Raw genomic sequence first — 26,507 nt, forward strand, 5'->3', positions numbered from 1 at the left:
GACCTGGAGAGAGCTGCAGCAGGACACACCCCCTGAGCTGTGACATGGAGAGAGCTGCAGCAGGACACACCCCCTGAGCTGTGACATGGAGAGAGCTGCAGCAGGACACACACCCTGAGAAAGGACACACGCCTCCTGAGCTGCCAGCTTGATCTAGTAGAGCAATTGGAGCAATGAATGGGTAGATCTCTGGATCCATGTGAAGTACAGGGCTGGTTCTAGCTTTGTTAGAAAGACATCATGTTTACATCAATCCCTTTAAAGGAGTTGTCTGATAATACAAAACTGATGGCCTATCTATAAGACAGACCGTCAATATTAGATCGGTGGGACTCCTGATTAAAGGGCTATGTCGCTCCAGGGAGCGCCGTACCTTTAGTAGTGGCCGTGCCCGATACTGCAGCTCAGTCCCATTTGCTCTGAGCTGCAATATCATAAACAGCCACTTCTAGAAGAAAGGCGCTGTGCCTGGTAAATATTAAAGCGGGAGCAGAGCTCAGCCGGTCGGACTGCACTACAGCTGACCATAGACATTAGAAAAATGACTGACAACCATTTAATGTGTATGGGGGTGCCCCGACTCTTCCCCGACAGTAGATCTATGGGGAGATAAAGATCGGGTAGGTGGTTTTCAACTCATTGTGATGCCAGATGCAACTGGCAGCAGCTTTCTCCCCGTTTAGACACATGTATGCCCGGCTGAGAGTGCATGTGTGGTGTTGGCCAAACGCACTAATGTGTATGGCCAGCCTTAAGATAGGCCACCAATTTTGCAGGTCCAGATAACCCAGTCAAAGCTCTGACAAAGGGGGCGCAGAGAAGCTACTGCATGCATGGCAGCAAAGAGGCAACAGTTTGATGCCCTCGTCCTATTCTAAGGGTTAATGCATGATACTCTTTGGGTGTAATGGGGACAATTTGGGGTATATTCCCATGCAATGGTAAAGGAGATGAAGACAGCCACGTCATTACCATACTGGAAAAACTGCATTGCAGTGATACAGTTCCCCTGTTATTCCTCCTGGAAATGTATAAACTGGGGTTTGCCATTTCTATTACCAACAGAGTGTGTCCCTCTACAGTCTGCACTTACAAAGTGTGAAGGGAACCCCACCCCCCCCCATACCCACCAATTGACAAGCAGAAATCTAGTGCCCAGTTGCCAATTTATCCATACATTTCCAGGAAAAATAACAAAGGACAGTCATAAGAAAAAGTGCTCCAAAATTTACTAAAATGAGAAATGAGATGATGGGTCCCTTTTAAATAGCTTCATGCATTCCCCATGTAATAATAATTCTGGAGCATCTATTCTTATGGCTCGATGTTGTGCTGTTCCTTTATTATTTCTACTAGAAGTTATGAATAATTTACTAGCAGTTTGCAGTAAGGGTACAGAGGGGAGGTAACCAGTTGGGGGGGTGTGCCTGCACAGTCTCAAAATGACAGCACTGATTGGATAGTCAGTCTGTGCAGGGACACGCCCCCAACTGGTTACCTCCCCTCTGTACCCTTACTGCAGACTGCTAGCAATTAATTCATAACTTCTAGTAGTAATAATAAAGGAATGATACACGATAGAGCCATAAGAATAGATGCTCCAGAATTGTTATTACATTGTGAATGCATCAAGCTATTAAAACAGGCATGTCAGGAGCGGGCACAGGTCCTCTTTAAAAAAAATAAATAAGCAGTCTGAACTTGATAAACGGCCTCCGTCCACCAGCGACTCTGGACGTATTATACGAGAACCCTTGTGCTTGGTGACGCCAATGCACCAAGCGATGAGGATGTTGAGGATGGTGAAAAAAGACAATTACAGTAATTTTTTATTTATTTTTCTTACCCTGTCCTTCCGGAGTTTCACCGAAGGGATTGACTTCGACCTGCGTAGCGTCGACTTTCAGGAAAAGCTCGTACAGTCTCTTGATCTGGTCGGCGGCCTGCGAACACAACAATTACAAGGCTGAGGTCGGCGCGGAAGACGATGAGCATTACATGAAATATTAAAACTTCTTCTATCGCAAACTTGGAAGCTTTGCAAATGAGTATTCAAGAAGAATGACAAATAACGCTTTTAAGATTCATTGTACCTCTCAGCCGCCATACAAGACCGCACTGAGGTGAAGGTTAGTCCGCAGCATTAATTACAGCCTAAAAGGAGTCGTACCCCGAAAAATACTCTACAATTTTTGAAACCAGCGCTTGGATCGGAATATTTGCATGTAATTAAAAATGTATTATAGCTGCTGAGCTATTCAACAAAATGTATCTGTATAGCGCCACCTGCTGTTTGCTCTTTTTTTTATTTCTGTGTCCTGCTGACTGAGATGGAAGCACATGCTTAGTTCCATCCTTCAAATGCCACCAGATGCAGCAGAAAGGAGACGCCCCTGAGAAAGGAAACGGCCCCTAAGCTCACAGCGTGAAATAAATCTAGCAGAACAATTGGAGCAGTGAATGGGGAGATCTCTGGTTCCATGTGAGGTACAGGGCTGGTTCTAGCTTTGTTAGAAAGAGATTGTCATGCACTATATGATGTATGATTTTCATTTTTTATATTATTTATAGGATAACCCCTTTAATGTAATATTACGAAGGGATTTAATATGCTGTTTAGTCAACACACAGATAAACATCTTCAATGGCTCGTTTGGCCAACAGCTACATCTCCTGCCTCTCACATGCACTCTCGGCTAGGTCCAGACTGCATGCGTTTTCAGTGGGGAGAGGGAAAAGCAATGTCAGACACTTCTGCCAGCCGCCCATCTCGCAGGAAAACAGGAGGATCGGGCATTCAAACGCAACGCTCTCAATCTCTCTCTCCCCTGACATCATCCACCCCATAACCACGCGCGATTGCCCCTGGAGAAAGCTGCTGCTAGTGATGTCCGGCACCGCTTATCTCCCTAACAAAAGAATCGGCCAGCTAAAATCCAACCCGCTGTCTGGGGAAAGTTGGGACACTCCCATAGACATTACACGGACAGTCAGTCCCGACACATTCAGCCAACAATTGTTTAAAGGGGTTGTCCTAGTGTTACTGATGACGTATCCTCAGAATAGGTTGACAGTATGTGACTGGTGGGGTTCCAAAGCTTAGCACCCCTCCGATCAGATCATTGAAGAAGCTACGGTGCTGAGCCATGGCCTCCTTGCAGCTTACCAAGCACAGTTCCGTCCATTGTATAGTGGCTGTGCTTGGTATTGCAGCTCACTTGAATAGGACTGAGAGCGCTTAGGTCATGTGACCAACGAACGTGACGTCACTGGCCTAGGAAGAGGGTGCGGGGCTCGCTTAGCACAGCGGTCTCTTCAAGCGTCTGATTGAGGGGGGTGGCGGTCTCATGACGACAACCCCAGTTCATACACCCTATTAGGGCACAGAGACATCGTAGCGGTGGGAAGGGGGTAACCCCTGGTTTGCCTGGTCAAGCGGCCTCGTGTGCCAATCCTCCTCAAGAGGTGGTGACCTGGTGTTCCCCTCGCCAAAGTCTATTCCCACCATCAGGGTAGAACGAGGGTTCACTTAGTCAACGCCCTTGGCGGAGGTTGGTCACGTTGCACAGTGGGTTCACACCTGCTGGGTCGTGGGAAATACCACCCAGACACTCCATTGAAAGGGTACGGGTGCCTATATCTCCATATGCCCTATATATTTATATCCAAGGTAAAAGAAATCAGTTGAGATCCACAAACTGGGAACTATGTAAAGGATGTGGAGATCTTGACCCATGATGGTCTAATCCTAAAATGCCACAGTGAGGAAGACCTCATCACCATGTACCAGTCTATGGCTTTGTGCAGTAGAAGAGACAGTTGCTCGTTTTGACTGAGGTTGCTCATTTTGACTGATTTTCGGTCTGATGGACTTTTCTAGCGGTTCAATTTATTTTCTTACTGTATCGGATAAAACCAAAGAAGAAGAACGATATTCTGCTGCTGCAGGAACCTCTGTAATAAAACTTAATGGTGTTTCATAGAATGGTGAAGGGAGCTGCTTTAGATGCAAGGCTAAAAAGCCATTTACCAGTCATAACAAGAAGTTTGGTACAGAGCTCACGCTAAAGGGGTTGTGAACAGTACAGTAATAAAATGCTAGGCCAGGCTGTCAGCCATCCAGAATCTTTATTTTTTTTGCAGCCCTGTAAATACATTTTTGAAAGAAAATTGGAAGCTCAACCCTCTGTCAATCAAAATCGACTTTTCTACTGAACAAGAAAAGTAATTCCAGTTTGTCTACCGTTTCTGGCTTGTCCTGCATATAGGAGCTACGAAGGCGCCTTTGAGAGTTTCCTACAGAGAGCCTAGATCAGCGGTCTCCAACCTGTGGCTCTCCAGCTGGTGCAAAACCACAATTCCCAGCCGTGGGCGGTCAGAGCATGCTGGGAGATGTAGTTTTGCATCAGCTGGAGAGGCACAGGTTGGAGACCATCGGCCTAGATCAGTGATGGCTAACCTCCGGCACTCCAGCTGTGTTAAAACTACGACTCCCAGCATGCTTCATTCATTTCTATGGAGTTCTGAGAACAGCTAAGCAAGTGTACATCTTGGGGGTGGTGGTTTTACCACAGCTGGAGTGCCGGAGGTCAGCCATCAGAGGCCTAGAGGGATATTGAGCTTAGTTTATTTCTATGGGCAGCTCATGGTAGTGTCAGTAGATGCTGGGATTTACTGCTCTCAGGCACGCGGAGCTGCTTCATCCACTGTTTGGACACAGAGTTAAGATTTATGCTGCAGCAGATTTCCGGAAAACTGGCATCAAGGTCCACATCCGCATTTTGATGTAGATTTGTCACGAACCTACAAAAAACACATTCTCTGTGGATGTTCCCTTAAGAGTTCAATCACTCACAAGTCAGAAATCTCTAAGGGTATTTTTAGAGTAATTGTTAGGCCAGTTTCACATGGGCACGTTCGGTACAGGAAACACGCTTCCGTTTGACAGCTGCATATCCTGGACCGAACATTAGCCCTTTCACCGGGACTCACAGCATCATGATTTATGATGCTGCGAGTTACTGCTGTGGTTCTGCCATACTGCACTCACGGCATAATATGAGTATAGGACAGTAGACCCGTAGTCAGGTAGGAACTCGCAGCATCATAAGTTACTATGGGGCAGCACGGTGGCTCAGTGGAGTTTCTTTGCCCCGAACTCACAGCATCATAATCATTGATGATGCTGTGAGTTACTGTTGGGGTACTACTGTACTGTACTCGCAGCATCATAAGCCATTATGAGGCAGTATGTTGGCTCAGTGGTTAGCACTGGTGTCTTGCAGCCCTGGGGTCCTAGGTTCGAATCTCATCAAGGGCAACATCTGCATGGAGTTTGTGTGTTCTCCCACACTCCAAGGACATACTGAGTGAGTTCCAGTGGGGACAGCGAGTGATCATAATGTCTGTAAAATGCTGGATTATGGATGCTCAGAGGCACAGGGTGTTCGGTCTGGGAAACACTGTCATCACACATAGCATGTTTCCCAGACTGATGTAAAACGGACCTTCTACTATGTACACATCGGTGTCTTGTTCTGTTCCAGGCATGGCCAACCTGCATGGCTCTCCAGCTGTTGTAAAACTACAACTCCCACCATGCCCTGCTGATAGCTGTAGGCAGTCTGGGCATGCTGAGAGTTGTAGTCTTGCAACAGCTGCAGAGCCTCAGGTCAGCCATCCCTGTTCTAGTCAGTCTGGAAAATATCTCCTGTTCAGATAAGTATGGCAATATTTCTGAATACTGTGCCTGAAGAAGCAGAAAATCAGTGATAATCCATAATACATGTACTCCGGGTCTTTAAACATAAATAATGACAGATCTACGGCAGACGAGATCAAACAAACCTGGTGCCGCTCACTTATCGGCGGCGCACTGTGTCTATATTAAATCACATTTAAGATGAGCAATGCGCGTTGTCAGGATGACGATACTCGCCTCTTTACCAACAATGAAATTTGTATTCGTATTCCCAAAGCAAAAAAAAGCACAAACATAAAACACACATACACAGAAGGAGAACGTCTCACTCCGGGTCTGGGGAGGCTGAAACGCAGCGGCAGATGCGGCCATCGCCTGGAATCTGTCATCCAACTGCTCTATGATTTCAATTGTTTAAGGTTGACCTGTTGGGTGTCATAATCCTTGGGTTATTGATGTGTGGGGGGTTTAAGTACAGTCTTGTTCACAGAGGCTGTATGGCTCCCATGTTTTCCCATACCTGTATGGCCAGTATAAGCTCCCTTACAAGCAATGATTCTAGGTAGAATACCTCCATAATATGGAATCTAGTGGAGCGTGTTACAATTTTGCCTGGTCCAGAATCAGATAGCAAAAAAAAAAAACCTGTATCTGCTCTCCAAATGAAACCAGAGGCATAATGCCCATTCCTTTAGTAGAACTGCTGGCACTCCAAGAGACGGGACTTGTACCAGCACAGACACAGACAGGGGGTAGCGTACACCTTCTTTAGTACCGGTTTATAGATCTGTACCGAATAAACTGACATGGCAAAAAATTGCACAGAAGCACCCATTATCCAGGATGACAAAATGGGAGCAGGAGGGAGGAGGGATTACAGAGGATGAATGGTGAGATATTCTGGAAGCCGTCCCTTACATTACTTTTAGTACCATTTTTGGGTACCGATAGGTTAGCAGTTCATTTTTATTCATTTAGATTAAAAAAAAATATATATCTTTTATGCCACTCAACAATCACCTCAAAATATGTTACAGATTGTTACAGATATGGTGACACTCAATATGTGTGTGGGTACTGTGCCTTTTAGGGCTCATGCACACGGCTGTTCTGCGGTTGTTCCGTGCATTGGGGACCGCAATTTGCTGTCCCCAATGCACGGGCAACATCGGTGCGGCGGCCAGGACGGATCGAGACCTATTTAATTTGAATGGGTCCGTGATCTGTCTGCACCGTAAAAAATATAGAACATGTTCTATTTTTTTGCGGTGCAGAGGCACGGACAGAAACACCACGGAAGCACTCCATAGTGCTTCCGATCCTTGCTTCCGTTCCGCACCACACTGCATCTCCCGGATTGCGGATCCATTCAAGTGAATGGGTCTGCATCTGTGATGCGGGGTGCACACGGCCGGTGCCCGTGTATTGTGGACCCACTGTATGCAAGCCGCAATATGGCCACAGCCGTGTGCATGAGGCCTTAATCAGCTGTTTACATGCAAAATGTTGATTGCATTCATTATTTTTCTTTTTTCTTATATTTATTAAAGGGCATCTGTCAGCAGATCTGTCCTTATGACACTGGCTGACCTGTTACATGTGCACTTGGCAGCTGAAGGCATCTGTGTTGGTCCCATGTCCCTATGTGTCCGCATTGCTGAGAAAAATGACGTTGTAATATATGCAAATGAGCGGAGTAGGAGCAACAGGGGTGTTGCCGTTACACCTAGAGGCTCAGCTCTCTCTACAACTGCCGCATCCTCTGCACTTTGATTGACAAGACCAGACAGTGAATGTGTCCTCACACCTGGCCCTGTCAAAGTGCATGGGGAGAGCAGAACCTCTAGGTGTAAGGGCGACGCCCCCGTTGCTCCTAGAGGTTCATCAAAACATCATTTTTCTCAGCAATGCGGACACATATGAACATGGGACCAACACAGATGCCTTCAGCTGCCAAGTGCACATGTAACAGGTCAGCCAGTGTCATAGGGACAAATCTGCTGACAGATGCCCTTAATGTTTTTTTAAAATTATTTATGACTTTACATATTCACCTCACAGATACCCCGCTGGTGCTGATCCAACAGTGACGGGGTCCCCGCAGGGCTCCACTTCATGCTGCTGTCCCGAAAAGTCAGGAAAATGGCTGGGAATACTGAGGTATGCCGCAATCTGCTCACCACATACAAGGGATTCAACAGCGGAGATTAGAGGTTTCTGTGATCTCCCATGTCTTCATGATCTTCTCCCTCACCACAAATTCTTACTGTCTGCGGTCACCACTAGGGGGTACTAATGGAAGTTGCATTTTTGCCCCGCATTTGCCATAAAGTCTTTCCAGATAGATCATATCTATCAATGCCAAGAACATGCCCATCTATTTAGCATCGTGTCTGGGCACTACTCAATGAAATATCCATTCAGCATGCATTACGGGTCATGCCATAGGACAAGCAAGGGTAATACAGTAACTGCTCTCCTCACCTGTTGCCTTAAAGGTCCCTTGAATCCCAAATTGTCGGCCATCCGCAGGGCCTGGCTGTCCTTTATACCTTCAAATATATCTATTTCTTCCTTTTAAAAACACAGAATAAACAGAGTGACACAAAGAAAATCAAAAAATTAACATGCATCCCGGCCCCGAGAAATCAGAACAGGAACAGGTGCCCAGAGGGTACATTTTAATTATGTCACCATGATTTTGAATGAAGCCCTTCCACAACAAGTCGGTGGCATGGTGACAAGACAATCTGACACCACTTTTCACTTGTAATTACAGACCAGATGGCTTTGACAAACATTTAGCAGCTAATCTTCCCGACAGGCTCTGGAATCTTATCACTGTGTTCATGCCACGACCCGGCAATGTTATTACAAAATATGCTTACGGGGGGTGATGGGGGTCCTCTATTTTGGCACCGAACATCATTATTACAATTAATTTCAAATGAAAATGTGTCATAAGCTACAAGAGAACGGCTAAAAAACTGCAACTAAAAGGAAAATAAATAAATAATAAAGCAACTGTTTTGTGCTTACAGCTCCTGCGGAGACCTATGCATCGCCATGGTTACAGACTACAAACAAATCCTGTGTAGTCTGATCATGCAGTCCTACTCCCTTCAGTTTGTCCCCTTCTTCTTGATCATATGCATTCGGTCGTATGGTACATCTGGAAGGGACTTTCTCTGCAGGATCAGCCTACAGAGGGTTTGCTTGAATATTTCTGACTATTGCAAATTTGCAGTATTTTATATTTTAGATACATGAGAATTGAGCTACCCTGGGGTTTTCCAAGCTCCTGATAGTGATGACCTATCCTATGGATAGATCATCAGTATCTGATCGATAGGGGTCCGACACCTCCACGATCAGCTATTCTATCAGCCTCCGATGCTAGAAGCGGCACTTTGAATGGAGCTGTGCTTCTGGATCCATTCAAAGTTTAGTGGCCCCTTCTGGTTACTGCAGCTCAGCTCCTATTCAAGTCAATGGAGGTGCAGTAACCCCGCACGGCCACTACACTTTGAATGGAGCTGCGCTTCCTGTTCCAATCAAAGTGCTAGGTCCAGTGCCAGAGGCTGCACGGGGCAGCTGATCGGTGCTGGTGCCGAGTGTCGGATCCCTACAGATTGGATACCGATGACCTATCCTGAGGATAGGTCAATCAATCAGAAGACCGGAAAACCTCTTTAAAATTATGGATTAATGCGACAGGAATTTCCAGGCTCCCTGGGAAAGAAGGGGACACGGCAGTATCACGCATTCTATTTGGAGGAGGCACAGCATGAATAAAAACTTACCTTAAAGATAAGCTCTGGCGTTTTCTCAGCTACTTCTTCAATGTCAACTCCACCTTGAGGGCTGCCCACAAGCACGGGTCCATTGCATGCACGGTCCATTAGAATTGCTAAATAAGTTTCTCTTGAGATATCCAGGGCCTCCGCCACCATCACCTAAAACATTAACCGTTTCAATTAAAATCCAAGCCATCCTGAGTCAGCAACTAACCACGACTTTAAGCTGTAATTGCTATAATGACACAGGTCTCCGCTGATGTGCTGGAAAGAATAGTTCTTTAAAATGGAAAAAAATTACATAAGAATTTTTTTTTTACATTTTCTTTTGATTTCTTACTGCTCCATGTCCAAGCAGCATCCAAGATGGCTGATGCCTTTATCATTATAGCTTGGAGCTTTGTGGAGATATCATCACTTATCTTCATGCAAATTAGGCATTTGGAGCACCGAGGGGCTGGTTTAGCTCCTGGAGCACCACTAAAGCTACGCCCCTCAGTGCTTAGTACACTCCCACCTCCCTTTTGATTGACAGGGCTAAATGCCCTGCCTAATGGTGCCTTAGCTGTGACTCACAATCCACTAGGAATACATGATTTTGCTAATGTACTGTAGGGATTCAAGGGAGTGAGTGCTGTGCGGGGAGGGGAGAATACCTACCTTACGACCCTCCCAGCAGCTGTGCTCCTCTCCACACAGGAGCGGAGCGCACTACTGGGAGAGGGGAGTGTACTGAGCACTGAGGGGTGTAGCAGTGCTCCAAGAGCTACGTCAGCACTTCGGTGCTCAAACTGCCTAATTTGCATAAATATAAAAGTGATGATATCTACCCAATGCTGCAAGCTACAGAGACAAGAAAGATATGGGGATCATTTATATTATTGCTATACGCCTACTATATTAGGTGTATTTCAGGTTCCAATTTGCGGTGCAACGGTTAGTTGCGCCGCAATCTCCGACTTTTCTCTCCACGGGCCAGGTCTAAAAGTGGACTTGGCGTTGGCGGGCGGGCGGGCCAGTCTCATTTACCATTTTCTACTCCTGTTCAGGCATAGCAAAAGGTCTAAATCAGGCTTCCTCAAACTGGGGCCCTACAGCTGTTGTAAAACTACAACTCCCACAGTGCCCTGCTGTAGGCTGATACCTGTAGGCTGTTTGGGCATGCTGGGAGTTGTAGTTTTGCAACAGCTGGAGGGCCGCAGTTTGAGGATGCCTGGTCTAAATAATAAGACAGTTTGGAAGCTTTCTTACATTTAAAAGCAGCGGTGGATCAGCCAAAGTTATAAAGACGCCGGCGCCGTTTCATAACTCCGGCGGATCTACCACCAGGTATAAGGGTTTTAAAGACGGCGTCCAAAATGCCGGTCTTAATATATGACCCCCAAAGTTTCCATGATCAATCCTAACAGGCAATATACTTGATTTAATAGGGCTAACAGAGACTCTTCAAAATTCTTGCTCACTGTAGACTTATGAGTCCAGAGGGTGGACCTAATCAGTGACTGACAGTCATGAGGACTCTTCCCACTGGACTCATAAGCACAGAGCGAGAAGGGGTTTAAATCAATAAATTACTAGTTACAATTTTTCTTTTTCCATAAACCTGTATATCAATCTGCTCAGCTTCTCCTGCCCTGCAACATGGTGGCCACATATTGGACAGGCTCACTTTTAAAGACAATTTCGTCCAAAAATATGAGCCCTTGATATGTCATCTGCCTGAGATTTCATACCTGGATGCGGCTGTCCCTCCATGTCTGCACCGCCGGCACTGAAGAATTACACCCCTCGGCAATGAAAGATGCTAATTATAGACTAATGAAGCAAGTTCCTCTGCCTCCTATATAAAGGCGCAGAGGTGCAGTTAAACACGCAGCATAATGAGGCCAGTTTTACCATCACTTGACGTCTTTTGTTTTCTACATTTAAAGAAAAGTGTTTCCTACAGTAGCGGGAACGTGGACGCCTGCCAAAAGCCGAGAGAGCGGCTCATTAATTACTTGGGTCTTGCAATTCGCTGAGGTGTATTTTTTTTGCTAAAGCACAGCAAAGGGGGCAACAGTGAAGTGTTCGGCAGTCATCACACTGTATTTTACATTCCTGCAAAAAAAACTTAATTATTCCAGATCAAACGTGAGGACAATGGGAGATATCTTAGAAGAAATTCTGCAATGGAAAATACAACTTTTTTGGATTATTATTAAAGTGTAACTGTCATATTTTTTTCTTATTTGCCAGTTTATTACAGCTAGGCATGTATACCTGAGTAAGTCTGTCAATGATTGTCAAAAGATCTGTAATTACTTTATAATAACAGCTTTCATTAATGTCCTTTGTCCCTTTCCACCGCTCCCTTAAAAGAACGTTGCTAGGGCTGGTCTGTCTCTGGCTAAGGGTACTTTCACACTAGCGTTATTCTTTTCCGGTATTGAGTTCCGTCCTAGGGGCTCTATACCGGAAAAATACTGATCAGATGTATCCTAATGCATTCTGAATGGAGAGCAATCCGTTCTGTACGGTTTTTGGACGGAGAAAATACTGCAGCATGCTGCGGGATTTTCTCCGTCCAAAATTCCGGAACACTTGCCGGAATGCCGGCATTATTTTCCATTTAAATGCATTAATGCCAGATCCGGCCACAAGTGTTCCGGAAAAAACGTGCGCAGACCTTTAAAAATGCGAAAAAGATAAATACCAGATCAGTTTTTCTGGATGAAAACCGGAGAGACGGATCCGGTATTACATTGCATTTGTGAGACGGATCCGCATCCGGATCCGTCTACAAATGGTATGCGTTTGCATACAGATTGCCGGATCTACGGAACTGCCTGCCGGAATCCAACAACGCAAGTGTGAAAGTACCCTAAGAAGACAGAGGGGCGGTCCTTCACACAGCATGCCTGGATTAGGCTTCAGAGTGAGGAGGCGTGTCTCAGTAATCCAATCCGATTGGCTGGCAGGGAGCTGCTGGCTACAGCAAGTGTGTATGTGAAGTGAGGGAAAGCAGTTTTGGCCTCAGAAAACTGGCAGAGGAGCCATCTTGAGAAGGTCCTCATATTGTAAAGGTTTAAACAGCTGTAACTAAGGGAAAAACTCAAGGAAAACCGTGGTATCTGAAAAAACGAAAAATTGCTTTATGCATTATTATTTTTATTTTTTTTATGAAAACATGACAGTAACCTTTAACCTCCTAAACAGCCTGGAGATCTCAGGGGTGGTGGGCAGGGGGTCGGACTAGAAAAAGACCTGCAAGAGACCTTTGAAAATCCTCACTCTCCTGGCCCCCTACATTTTAGGGTCCACAGGCAATTCGTGTCTGTATTGTGGACCGCAAACAGCTGTTCCGCCATATACGAGCGCAGGCCATGTGAATCTCGTATGACAGATGCGGACCCATTAACTTGAAAGGGTCGTCAATCCTCAAGATACGGCGCAGTGCGTACCGCAAAAGTTAGGACATGTAAAAATCTATGGGGTGATACTGTACCTCCGTTTACCTTAAAAATTATACAGTAATCAGGTGCGGTATTACAGAGCGATGCAATAACACAGTGCCATACCTTATGAACTTTGACACCGCCCTCAGAGGTTTGTTTTGTGGAAAGGTGGTATCCAATCATCTGCTTTGTAAGAACTTCTACTTTGTTAGGGCTGCAAAAGAAAGAGAGAAATAAGTGAACGCTGGAAAATCTTGCAGACGCACACAATACAGCCCGAGACAAAGGCTGCAAAGCATCATTGTAACCGCTATGTCTCCTGTGTTGCAAGGTATTTTAGTGGTTCTTTTATTTTAAAATGGTTTTTAATACTGATGACCTATCCGCTGCATGGGTCATCAGTATCTGATCGGTGGGGACCCCCGTCGATCAGCTGTTTGAGAAGGCACCGGTGCTCGCAGTAGCGATGCAGCTTCTCGCAGCTTTCCCTAAGCAAGTGACGACACGTTCATCAGTCACATGGCCAAGGTGCGGCTCAGCCCCATTCAAATGAATGGGGCTGAGTGTGATACCAAGAACAGCCACTATACAATGTACGGCGCTGTGCTTGGTGAGCAAAGAGAAGGCTGCGGCGCTAACAGGAGCGCTGGTGCTCTCTCAAACAGCTAGGAGTCGGACCCCCACCGATCAGATACTGATGACCTATCCTGAGGATAGGTCACCAGTATTAAAGTTGCGGAAAAAAAACTTTTAATTCCTTGTAGTGTAATGTACTTGGCTAGTGGTATTAGGTATCTGCCGGTGTTCCTGAGGTATGAAGTAACTATACAAGCGTACTGCCCAGCGAAGACCCTTAGCATGGGCAAGGAGTGGCTAAGAGGTGCTAGGAAGCTAGAAAACATCTGGACATGTAACAGAGAGGTTAGCTCCATTTTAGACATCATCAGTGCGTCTTGCTACTATCACCTCTTATTGAACCATAGAGGCGTCGGCCGGGTGCCATACTGGGAACTGGTCGATGGGGAGCTCGCTCATTTGTCCACAGCTCTGTATGCCATCTTGTATATATCTTTTACCATAGTTTAGTAAACTTTTTATATACCTAAGGGCTCATGCACATGACCGTTGTTGTTTTGCAGTCCGTTTTTTCACTGATCCATTGTTCTGTATCAGATTTTTTTTTTTTCTCCGATTTAAAGGGAACCTGTCACCTCCAAAAACCATCCCAAGCCGCCAGCAGTACCTGACAGTAGCCAGCAGCCCGTTTCCGACAATTTTTTTCCTGAAGGCCGATGCGGCTAAAGCTCAGGAAACAATCTTTTATCCGCTGCCGGCGCGCTTCTCTAGTCATGCTTGAAGTCAATGGGGCAGCCTCCTTGCTTCAAGTCAAGATAACCCCGCCCCCTTCCCCGCCCCTTCGCTGTGACTGACAGAACTCTCTGCATTAGCGCTGTCAGTAACAGCGAAGGGGCAGGGAAGGGGGCGTGGTTACCGTGACTTGAAGCAAAGAGGCCGCTGCCCCCTTGACTTCAAGCATGACTAGAGAAGCGCGCCGGCAGCGGATAAAAGAACGTTTTCTGAGCTTTAGCCGCATCGGCCTTCAGGAAGAAAATTATCGTCAGAAACGCGCTGCTGGCTACGGTCAGGTACTAAAAAAAAAAACGGAATGGAAGCAGAAAGAAAATACGTTCGTGTGCATGAGCCCTAACTGTGTTAAGCCTATTTATTCCTGGATCTCAGAATTCACGGTAATACACCTCCCAATATTACAGACTAAGAAGAAAAACAACTAGGTACCAGGCGGAAAGAGTGTTTAGTCAAGTCACAATACTGCCATTAAGACGTACTGTACATAGCGGTACAGACGTCTACAAACAGAACCAAAAACTTACTCGGTAGTTAAATGGACTCCACCTTTCAGTCCGCTGTCAAACACACCTTTACCTCTCCCTCCAGCCAAGATCTGGGCTTTTAAAACTATTTCTCGGGCCTCTGCAGAAAAATAAATATATTTGAACATTTAACGATAAGGTTACATAGGCAAACATACCCCTCCCCCACCACCATTTGTAGGTTTGGAAAATCACCTCCATAAAATTTACCTTAAAAAAATAACTCATCTTGGGTTCTCACCTATAAACACAGGCCAACCGATGCAACGAGGCATAAAAAGGACTAATAAGATTTATTGCGTATTATACAGAAACTTCTGTAGGATTGATCCTGCTGAGTAAAAAAATGATGCCCGTTTTGTGAAAATTTGTTGCCGTGTTTCAGAGAAAAAAAAAAGACTTTTATTCTTTAGATAAATAAGGAGTTCAGTGCATCAAGGGACGTGGCCAGCACAGGAAAGACAAGGTGCACTGAGGGGCTAGACTCCACCCTTTGGTGCACTAAAGTGCTCATTTGCAAAAAGAATCAAATGTTGTTGTTGTTTTTTTTTTTTTTTTAGGAATGTCTACAGATTTTTACAAGCCAGGTAAGCAAGATCACCCCTACCAGACAGTGTGTGTGTGTGTGTGTGTGTGTGTGCGCACAATTAAATATTATTTTACTATAATTCAGCATAAAAAATCTAGTGACTTTTGTAAGTTACTTTGTCACAAATATGCTGCAGTTGTGAGATACTCCCTTTGCTTTATTATAAGGGTGCCCACTGGTGTTTACTCTGAAATGGTTCCACATGCTCCATCCTACAACTGGCACCAGCTGTATCTACTGTTAAAAGCTGTGATAGTTACAGGGAGAGAGCTGCAGGAGAAAGGGCACTCCCCTGAGAAAGGGCACTCCCCTGAGAAAGGGCACTCCCCTGAGAAAGGGCACTCCCCTGAGAAAGGGCACTCCCCTGAGAAAGGGCACTCCCCTGAGAAAGGGCACTCCCCTGAGAAAGGGCACTCCCCTGAGAAAGGGCACTCCCCTGAGAAAGGGCACTCCCCTGAGAAAGGGCACTCCCCTGAGAAAGGGCACTCCCCTGAGCTGCCAGCCTATTGAGAACCTAGCAGAGCAATTGGAGCAAAGAATGAGGAGATCTCTGGATCCATGTGAGGTGCAGGGCTGGTTCTGGCTTTGTTAGAAAGAGACCGACATATACTATATGACGTCTGATCTTTTCACAGTGTAAATTAAAATCCCCTTTAAAGGGGTTATCAAAAACTTAAAAAGTCCTCAGAGAGTGGCCAACCCATGGTGGGGTTTGGTTCCAGCTCCATTGTACCATGGCCATCACTGCAGCTCTACAACACTCTGACTTCATCATCATTTTGACGGGCTCCACATGACCACTGCAGCCAATCACTGGCCCCCAGCGGTGACCTATCACCCATGCGGCACGCTACTGGATCACACACCACATGGGTGACTGGTCACCGCTGGGTCCAGTAATCGGCTTCAATGGTCACGTGGGGCCCGTTAACAGGATGTTGATGCCACAGCATTGCGGAGCTGCAGAGAGGACCAAAACCCAGCGGCGGGGACCAAGACAGTATGAACCCCACCATGGGTCGGGGTCTTTTTAAGTCTTGGATAACCACTTTAACTACTTCTAGTCAATATCTTTATTTGATGTCTTGAAGTTTCAGTTTATCGGAAAGAACCATCCAAGTATCATACATTCTGAAAGTTTTTGCCAAAAACTAATATAATTCCAGTTTCAGTTTTTTCTCGCCCACTATTTACAGCATAACATAAAAGACACATCACTATAATGAATAGCAGAGAAAAACAAAGTAACATTTCAAGACATGTATAAGAACAAACTCTACCAATAAGCGTGAACCCTTATTATATAAATGTTCGACCTGCCGTTACGATCGATGCCTCCAAAGCGACAACCAACGTAGGTACTTTTTGCCTTCTGGGCAAAATGATTACTTAAATTTCATTTAGGAGATTTATTCCTTTTTTTTTTTTCCTTCTTTTTTAACATTGGTCCATTTGCTCCTCTCTGTCACCAATTCTTATTTGCTTAAATATCAGAGAACAAATCATTTTCATTTTTTTATTTTCTTATTATATATATTTATATTCTTTCACTGTTCAAATTCCCTAACGGGATTACGAGAAAATGTTCTCTAGTAGAAAATGTAATTTTAGTTGCAATGATACGGCTCTACTCTCTTAGGTACCGTCTACAAAAATTGCAAAGGGCATAATGGATTTTTTATGGAAATATCCCAGCCACAGTACAAATTGAGTTACTACAGACAAATGTTAGCTATCCGACTTCTTTAAAACACAGGATAAAATTATGTTCCAATCACACGTTCCTCGGCCCGTTCAGCGGAAGCAAATTCTTCATACAAAGAAATTAGACACCGGTTCATTGAGCCATTAAAAGCCTAAAGACGTGTACTGGATAATTTATTTTCGTCAAAGCTTTTCAGTTCAATGGAAGACAGGAATCGGGATCAACAATCACAGCTGACTATACATTATATGAACAGATTGCGCCGCTAATCAGACGGTAACTAAAAAAATAAAAATAAAGCCACAACAACGAGTCTACACTCTTCACAGTCCCTGTAGATTTTACAAAGCAACAGAGAAATGCTGAGGTCAAAATATCAGCAAAGCTGAGCAGAAGGAAGCAAAATACACTTAAGATTAGCAAATACAACATGGAAATTTGGTAAAAAGTTACAAGCTGTGTTCACACATTATAGTATCGAAAAAAAGAAGCAACTAAATGCATATATAAAAAAAAAGAACTGCATTGCAAAAGTTCAACTTAAGGGTACATGCACACGTTCAGGATTTATGTACGGAGAATGCGCAGGTGTTCACAGGGAAATCCATGCGGACCATGCGCGGTTGGTGCGGATTTACATGCGGATTGGATGCGGGTTTTACTAAGTGAACGGAGAAAATCCAGTCAGGAAAATTAAAATAAATTGACATGCTGCAGATTTTAAAATCCGCATCGCAGGTCAAAATCTGCCCAGAAAAAAAATCCACATCGCGTACATGAGAATTTCAAATTCTATTAGAATACAATGTGCGTGACCTACGGTGCGGATTTTCTGCACTCAATCCTGATCGTGTGCATTTAGCCTAAACTGTCCTTGACTAACTAGTGATGAGTGACGTTTTCATAAAGTCGATTCTCCTGCTTCGCCTAAAAAAAAAAATATGTTTCGGGATTAACTACTTAGTCAAGAAGCGCATTTTATTGTTAGTAGCGGGAGATTGCACTGCTCCCAGTCATTGCACCCCCAAACATGATCACAGCATCTGATCAGCATCATGAGTGAGTATGGACCCGCCAGCTTTTCGCTGGAGTTCCTGATAGCATTGGACATGTGTTAGACAACTGTTCAGATGGTGCAGTACTGCGTGGTGGCCTTTGTTTTCATGGCGCTGTGCTGGTGGGTCGGTGGAACCCCGTGCTGTGGGGGCATTGTCAGATAGCAGGGTTGCTGTTTGACTCCTGGGTCCCGCCGCTTACTGGAAAAGTGCTGAGTCGTCACCGCGCCATGCTGCGCCTAGTTCAGAGTAGGTCCCGCTATTAGAGGTGACCTTGGCGTGGTGAGTGGGCTAATGCCTTTTGATCAAAATGTACACTAATGCCTCTTTTTACCGCATGCAGCATTGGGGGCTGTACACTATATATTGCGCTGAGAAGCGAGTTTTATTAGATCAAAGCATAGCATCCGGATGTGCGATCCAGCTCTGTTTCTCCCCTTGGTGTATGATCACAGCATCTGATATAAGTAACAGTGTAAAATAATAAAAATAAAAAAATTAAATAAATAAATAATAATACTACTACTACTTACCTGATCCAATTACTTGCGACGGGCCGGCCGCGGCCATCTTGCTTGAAGGTCTTGTGCGAAATTTTGCGTGGCCCATCATACGTCACACCGCACAGGATTTCGGCCGAGATATTCAAGAAAGATGGCGGCGGCCAGCCCATCGTGCGCAAATGGATCAGGTAACTTATTTTTTTGTTGTTTTTTTACACTACTTGAGCTTAAATAGATTCGCTACCGTGAAGCACGAGAAAATTCAGCTTTGCAGTGAATCAAATTTATCCTGATTCGGATCTGACTCAAACCAGCGTACAGTACACATCTTTAAACATTGTGGACACCTTTGGTGCCATTTGTTGTATTACTATTGATTTACATGTATTTTTGGCTTTAAAAGGGTTTTCCAAGACTTTAACACTGATGACCTAACCTCTGGATAGGTCATCACCACCTGATCGGTGGGAGTCCGATACCCAGGACCTCCAGCTGTTTGTGGGTTCCTGTAAGCGCCGCGGTCTTCTCTATGCCTACCAAGCACAGAGCGGTATATTGTATAGCGGTTACGCTTGGTATGGGAGCTCAGCCCGTTCACTTGAATGGGGCTGAGCTTTGTCTAGGTCATGTGACCAATGAACCCGTTGGCCTAGGGAAAGCTGCGAGAAGTCCGCAGCGCTACTGCGAGCGCCTCTGCCTTCTCAAACAGCAGATCAGCGGACCCCCACCGACCAGATACTAATGACCTATCCTCAGGATAGGTCATCAGTATTAAAGTTTCGGAAAACCCCTTTAAATCATTCTGTAGGTTTTTATTAAAAATGTTGCACCGTTTGGCTTCTGCAGCTTATATGTTTCACACTATGCAACCAGCTGCAGAAAGTTGCTCTGTGATAAATCCATCAGACTGGGTGCCTGACTGCTTTGTTCTCAGTCACTATCTTCTCCAGAATGTTCTTCTAAGCCAATTTAGGATCCCTCAGGCATTTTTTTTTTTTGTTTGCATTTGTCTATGGTGGCAAAAAAAAAACAAAAACAAAAAAAAAAACGAACGCTGTGTCGGCGGTCAGAAATCTCGCGCAGGCGCAGTACCGCCTGCGGGATCATCAACCTCCTCAGGGCAACAGTGCTCAGATTACATCACTGGGCTCGGCACATGCCCAGGGAGACTTTTGAGGCTGTTGCCCTGAGGAGGTTGATTATCGCGCAGGCCGCAGGCGGTACTGCGCCTGCGCGAGATTTCTGACCGCCGACAGGAAGAAGGACGGGGCATTTCTAGAAGGTAGACGATGACGTGGGGCGGGGGGGGGGGAACCATTTGCCGGGGCTGTGGGAGGTTATTTGAGGATCAGGAGGCGTTCTTGGGATTCAAATTAAGGCGGGCTGGGCACTGCAGGGGGGCGTCACTGGGCACCAGAGGAAAAAAACGCCCCTCTGGGCACCTTGGAGCCTCATTAGCATATCATAAAAAGGGCTTTTTTTAATCAAAATAAACTAAGAAGAAGACTGCAGGAAATAAGGTACTTTAGTGAACATGGCGATGGTGACAGCTTAAAATGGTAAAAGCAGGTGACAGATTCCCTTTAAGGCCAAATCAAAGTAATGCTTTGATACGGGCATAAACCAGCTTAGAGGATCATTCAGGGGAGAACAGAGGGACAGGAGAACGAGCAGTCAGATACCCAGTCTGATGGATTTATCACAAAAAGGCCTTCTGCAACTTATTGACACCCCCCCCCATCCTTGGCAAAACGCTAATAGGACAGATGGACAGAGTGTCTATTTAAGCATAAAGACTACATATAAAAAATAAATAAAAATCAGCATTGTAGATTGTATCTAAATCAGATCTACATTTTCCCAGAGCAAGGATCCAATTGGTTGCCATCAGTAACTGCTCCACATCTGTTTTGATAATTCTCCCCTATGGAAAATTTTGCCAAAATTCTGAAACTGATTTGACTTGAAAATAAAACCATCCAGAATTAAAATACAGAAGATGTTGCTTTGAAGACTGGAGAGTTGCTATTTTCTGTGGACGTTGACTGGTTGAGCTTTTAGCCAGAATGTTACAGGTCTGAGAAGAAGCATTTGTTTCTCGGGAAACTCCAGGGATTAAGTCTATTTTGAAGAAGATTCCCTAACCATAATGTCTTGAATTAAAAAGACACAGATTCCCCGGAGTCACAGGAGCCTAAGAGCACTTGATTAATGCGCTGCGGCTCCCAGACACGGATATCTCCATTTAACACAACCTCAGTTCTTTTTATTGGACATAAACCACCAGTTTCTCTTTATTGCAGTAAAAAGAAAAAAAAAAAAAAGTTGATTATGCGAAACAGGACATTTTCTATGTGCATCGAGAACCCTCAGAGTCACAGACGAGCCAAATACAAGCACAGTCTGTGCAGCAAATACCGTCTTGACTACGGGTCTAATGACCAAAACTAATAGCATCATAGAGATAGATGATATTAGTTCGGGTCATTAGACCTGCAGTTGGGCCAGAAATTGCAGACTTAATAGATGCTAATATTTTGGGTAATTAGACCAGAGGACGGGTCGGGATTTGTCCATATTACACTCATCTGAAACCATATATAATTGCCACTTTTGCCTCATGTCTCCCTTTCATAAGGCAGTCATAACAAGCTATGGCTTTCAGTTGTCAAATGGATCCAAATGTAAGCTGTCTGGGATCATCACATAAAAACTAGCCCAAAAATAATAAAAAAAAGAGCCATTACTGAACATACCCGTTACCACGATAAACTGCTGACAGTACTGCGTTGGGGCTAGGAAGGGAAAGATAAACATATCTTTTGTAGAGCTTTTCTCACCAGGAGTAGTGCGAATATGAAGTTTTATTCTGCCAGATTCTGCTCTCTCTCAAGTTCTCAGGAGGCAGAGCTTCACTGTATAAGTGCTCTCTGCACTGAGCTGCTTCACAGCCCCCTCCTCTTTGCTCTGAGTGACAGCGGAAGTGGTCTCCTGATTGATGATTGAATGCTATGGTTGTCCCTCAGAGCAGAGGATGTGAAGCAGCTCAGTGCAGAGATCACTTCAGTGTGAAGCCCCGACTCCTGAGCACTTGAGAGAGCAGAATCTGTCAGAATAAAAGTTCATATATTCTTACTACTCTTGATGATAAAAACTCCACGGACAGTATGTTTATCCTGCTCTCTCCAGCCCTTGTCTTCTGCTGTGAGGAGTTTAGCATAGTCAAAACTGCTGACAGACTCCCTTTATCCAGTCATTATTCTTTTATAATTTTAGGAAATTTTATGTAATTTCTCCTCCCTGGCCAGTTTTTAGTTGATACTGCACAACCCCTTTGGATTCCACACGTTTACATGGTTTATTCGGATAATTACATATGATATTCTGTTAGCACAACTAGAGACCGTAGTATTAATCTTGGAGTCAAAAATACACTACCACCTGTATAGAAAAAGCTTAAAAAGTGTACCTGAGTTTACAAAAAAAAAGTTTGCATAATGGCTGTGCTTTGTGCAATCAGAACAGTGAAGGAACAACTATGTTTGGGCGTTTCAAAAGTCTCTTTCAGCCATATTATTCCATTTTAGCTGCACAGCTAGATGCATTTCTCTCAAAAGCAGTGAGTATATCCCTTCTGCCAGTACTGTATACAGTGACCTCACTTCCTTTACTTTATGTTTGTTTTATTCAAGGGGGCAGGAGGCTCCTATGATGTTCAGAAGCAGTTTGTTTATCAGGCTCACTATCTCAGCCATCTTCTGAGTTACCAGAGACAGATATTGCCTGACCACAGGCAGTGGACTGCAACTTAGGTGGAAGTGAGACCTCTGTAGTTCAGTTTTTTTTCAGGCGGATGCAGCCTAAAGATAAAGGTCTGTTAATGCTGGTGTCTATCCAATGTATATGGAAGTAGGCCCAATGGAACTGGCATATTGGCAGCGTTCCTTCCCTCAGGAGAAGCCTCTCCAGAGAGAACCGCCAGCAGCTTATGCCTGTCTTCTCTAGCAAAAACGACTCAAGCTTCACCGATTTATCTGGCCATTGGCCCACTATCTTCCAAGTTCTCCAAATCGATAAGATGGTCCTGAGGCATTTAGGATTTGCACTTTTTTCTTTTTCTTTTTTATAATGGAGAATTTTATACCAAACTCAGAGTTGAATAATTGAAGGTTATTTTTCAGTCCGCTCTCTCTTCCTCTTGCCTCAAGTAATGCCCAATTTAAAAAAAGTGCTTTTTTTTTTTTTTTTAAGACTTGTCCGACTAAAAAGCATAGAACCGTTTTACCTTTTCATATCATCTACCTAGGGGACTGGAGCGTGCAGAGGAGGGAGTCTGAGCAGGGACCTCCGGAGGACCTCTCACATCTGCTACTTGTATGAAAACTAATCTACTGTATTTCAAAAGGCACGCTTTTAACTAAAAACAGAACATGGACGACAGATGACTTTCACAAAAAATAAAATAAATAAAAAAGCCATATAAAGATCTTTTTTTTCGGGGTCACTAAATTTTAAGATAACTCAAAAGTTCTTTAGTGTTTTATATAAAAAGGAAGCTAAAACGATTCGGTAGAATCTTGGCAGAAGTAAAACATCCGCTGCCTTTTACATTATTCACAGAGCCACGCGCACGTAGCCTGTATGTTGGCCGTCCCCATGATACAAAAATATTTTTGGGTTCGGATGCTGTATGTATCAGAGAAAGATAAACCCCATTAGGAAACAGGAAGAATCGGGACTAATAGACTCCTATGGGTGCCCTATTTCAGCTCCGTATAAGGTTAGTTTCACACTAGCGCTAAACTGTTCCGGTAGAGGAACTGCTTGCTGGATTTCATCGGATACTATCTTTCACTGCTGGGTTTCGGCCAGACAAAGATATTCTGCTTGCAGCTGTATTTGTCCAGCCGAATCTCGGCACTAATGCCAGATCCCCACCAGGTCCCATTTGTCACGGTCCCTCTTGCGGCAGAGGTGAGAAGATCGGATAGACTTGCTGCACGTGGGGCTGATAGGTCTATCCGTTTTCCTCTTTGTATGTTGTTGTTTGGCAGGATCTCACCTCTCCTCAGGTGCTGCTCGTTATCAGTGATGAGGCTCTATTTAGGTCCGCCTCACACTGCTGACCATGCGGTTGATATTTCCTCTTGGAGTTGCTTGAGCTTGTTTGTCTTGGATCTCCTGCTTCTCCATACATCTCTAAGCTAAGCACTAGTCGCCTTTTGTGTTTGTTCTCTGGTGTGTTTTGGTTCTAGGCCACAGGGAGACGCGGGTTTCTTCATCTAGTAAGGAACCAGCTCTCTCGTTTCCTGCTACCTATCCTAGGGCTCGTCAGTTTTAGCAGGGCATAGGTATACGGCGTATGAGCATTTCCACCATCCGGATCTGCTCATACTGGCAGAAGTTAGGGAAAGGCAGTACGCAAAAAAACTGAAGCCGCCCGTGTGACTTCCGCAATTTGAGGAACGGAATGGGCGGCCCATTGTATAAATGCCTATTCTTGTCCACAAAACGGACAAGAATAGGACATGCTATATTTTTTATGCGGGTACACGGAACGGAGCAACGGATGCGGACAGCACAGTGTGAAATTAGTTTAACTTAGGACTTGTACAGAGCTGTATGAAGCCTTAAAAAAGGGGTTATCTGGGAAATATAATGACCTACTGCATCCATAGGATACAGTAAATATTACATCGGCATGGGTTCGGGTCCCGGCACCTCTGCTATTGAGCTGTTTTTGGAAACATCCTGCACTCACCGGAGCACTGGTGAGCACAACGGCCTCCCAGGCAGTGTTTGGTATTGCAGCTCAGCCCCATTGACTTGCATGGTGTTGAACTGCAACTAGGCCATGTGAGCAATGAATGGTGACATCACATGGCCTGGGAAGAGGCCGCGGCGCTCAAGGAGTGCCTGGCCTCTTCTAACAGCTGATCGGCGGGGGTCCTGGGGATAGGTCATCAATATTGATAATCAGATAAGCCTAATGATAGGTTCCAGAGGTTATGTGACCAGAACCACAAGCAAAATAAAATGCCATTAGGATTCCACATGACAGAACTAGAGTTCACACTGAAACACTGCAGCATTTCAAAGAAAATAATAAAAAAATAAAAAGTAAATGAGGAAGGCAAGGCAAGATAAGTCGGGGCATGGTAAGAAGCGTCCGCTGTGTGGCTTCTCCCCACTCTTCTCTGCTTGACTGACAAGTTTCTTGCTGTTTGCATCAAACAGAGCAGGGTGAGGACCCGCACACTAGACCCAACTTCCCGTTCCCGAACCCCTTGCTGCAGCATTTCTGTCCTAAGGGATCTAGTCTAGGCAGCACCAACCCAATGATAGGATCCCCTTAAAGTAGTGGTTCAAACATTACACACTGAATGCACAGACCAGTTATACATTCACCAACCTCTGAAGAATTTTCCTTTCTTCAATCACGACCCCTACACCTCTGCCACACAATCACCGGAACACAAGTAGAGTCCTGGCATTCCTGCCCTGTTCACTCTGGGACCGCTGCATGACTACTGGGGACTACATTTCCAAGTACACCATGCTGTATCCAAGCGCTTATTAACGGTGCATGCTCGCCCTTTGCAGGGATAGCGTCGAGAACGCGCAGGCGCCATCTCACTGTGCAGACAGAGGACACCAGTGATGCACACACAACTGGGACTGTATGCACATGCTCATCCTAGAAGATCTATCGGGAACGTCACAGCGGGGCAAGAAGTTCCTTCAAGCAAGTATTAATAAAGGTTTTTTTTAATCAAAATGTTAAAGGGGTTTTCTCAGGATCTTTATACTGATGGCCGATCCTCATCAATATGAAAACGGCAGTGCCCTACTTCTATCAGCTGTTTAAGGAAGCTGCGACACTCACCGGAGCTCTGGAGAGGGCTATGGCTTCCTCGAAGCACGTATTGCAGCTCAACCCAACTTGTATGTGACGGAGCTGAGCCTAGGCCATGTGAATGACGAATGAGACATTACATGGCCTGGGATGAGACTCCAGCGATCAGGGAGCACCGCAGCCTCTTCAAACAGCTGATTGGTGGAGGTCCGACTCTCTGAACACCTGCCGATCTCATTTTGTGACCCTTTAAATTTTTGCTAAATTTTTTAGTTCAAGTTCATCTGAGGTGCAAAATGTTGCAAAGTGCTTGGATTAAAACGATCCTATCATTTGGTGTAATTGCTGAGTAGGTTAGTGGGAAGAAAGAAACATATGGGTGTGTAACTGCAGCCTCAGACTACACAAAGGGTTTGTTTGTAGTCTGTTACCATGGAGACACTTAGGTCTGCATCTGAGCCATAAACAGCAAGGAGGAGAAAATTTGCAATCACTTGCAAAGTTGCTTTATTTTGCTTCATATATAAATATGAACGTATTTTATAGCAAAGTTCTCTTTTGGTCGGGAGAGGGATGATGTCACAGTAAAGAGAAAAAGAAAAAGGCAATTATAAAACATTGCTATAAAGAAAGATTACACTCGTCTATTTTAGTGCGTTGTAATTTTAGGAAACAGCGACTGAGGCGTCTTACTGAAATATCGATGCTTGAGACATAAATACAACAGTTACAACAGGTTTATTTTCCGGCGATTTCTGTTAAATATGTAGAAGAGAAGACGTCTCCGTGACACTGCCAAGTGAGCGGAGGAACAGTGTCCCCGGGGAAATTTAAGACAGTTTATTGACTTGACGACTTAAATATCTTCTTCTGTGTTCTAAGACAGTCTGCTAATTTCTCCCACAACTGATGTTGAAAGACCCATAATTGAAATGGTAAACCTGGTAGCGGGAAAAAGTCAAGAAAAAGAAA

The 26,507-nt window shown here is 44.8% G+C and overlaps 1 protein-coding gene across 1 annotated transcript in view; it reads right to left on the reverse strand.

Moving 5' to 3' along the window:
• The window catches only part of SUCLG2 (succinate-CoA ligase GDP-forming subunit beta), a 197,488-nt gene that overhangs the window by 111,837 nt on the left and 59,144 nt on the right, over positions 1 to 26,507 (reverse strand). The window contains exons 3-7 of the mRNA XM_044302167.1: positions 14,828 to 14,927; positions 13,059 to 13,149; positions 9,505 to 9,657; positions 8,186 to 8,275; positions 1,847 to 1,943 (exon numbers count right to left, since the gene is read on the reverse strand). Coding sequence (XP_044158102.1) covers positions 1,847 to 1,943; positions 8,186 to 8,275; positions 9,505 to 9,657; positions 13,059 to 13,149; positions 14,828 to 14,927 — 531 coding nt within the window. The remainder of the gene's footprint in view (positions 1 to 1,846; positions 1,944 to 8,185; positions 8,276 to 9,504; positions 9,658 to 13,058; positions 13,150 to 14,827; positions 14,928 to 26,507) is intronic.

The sequence above is a fragment of the Bufo gargarizans genome, chromosome 7, assembly GCF_014858855.1.
Source record: "Bufo gargarizans isolate SCDJY-AF-19 chromosome 7, ASM1485885v1, whole genome shotgun sequence".
NCBI lineage: Eukaryota > Metazoa > Chordata > Amphibia > Anura > Bufonidae > Bufo > Bufo gargarizans.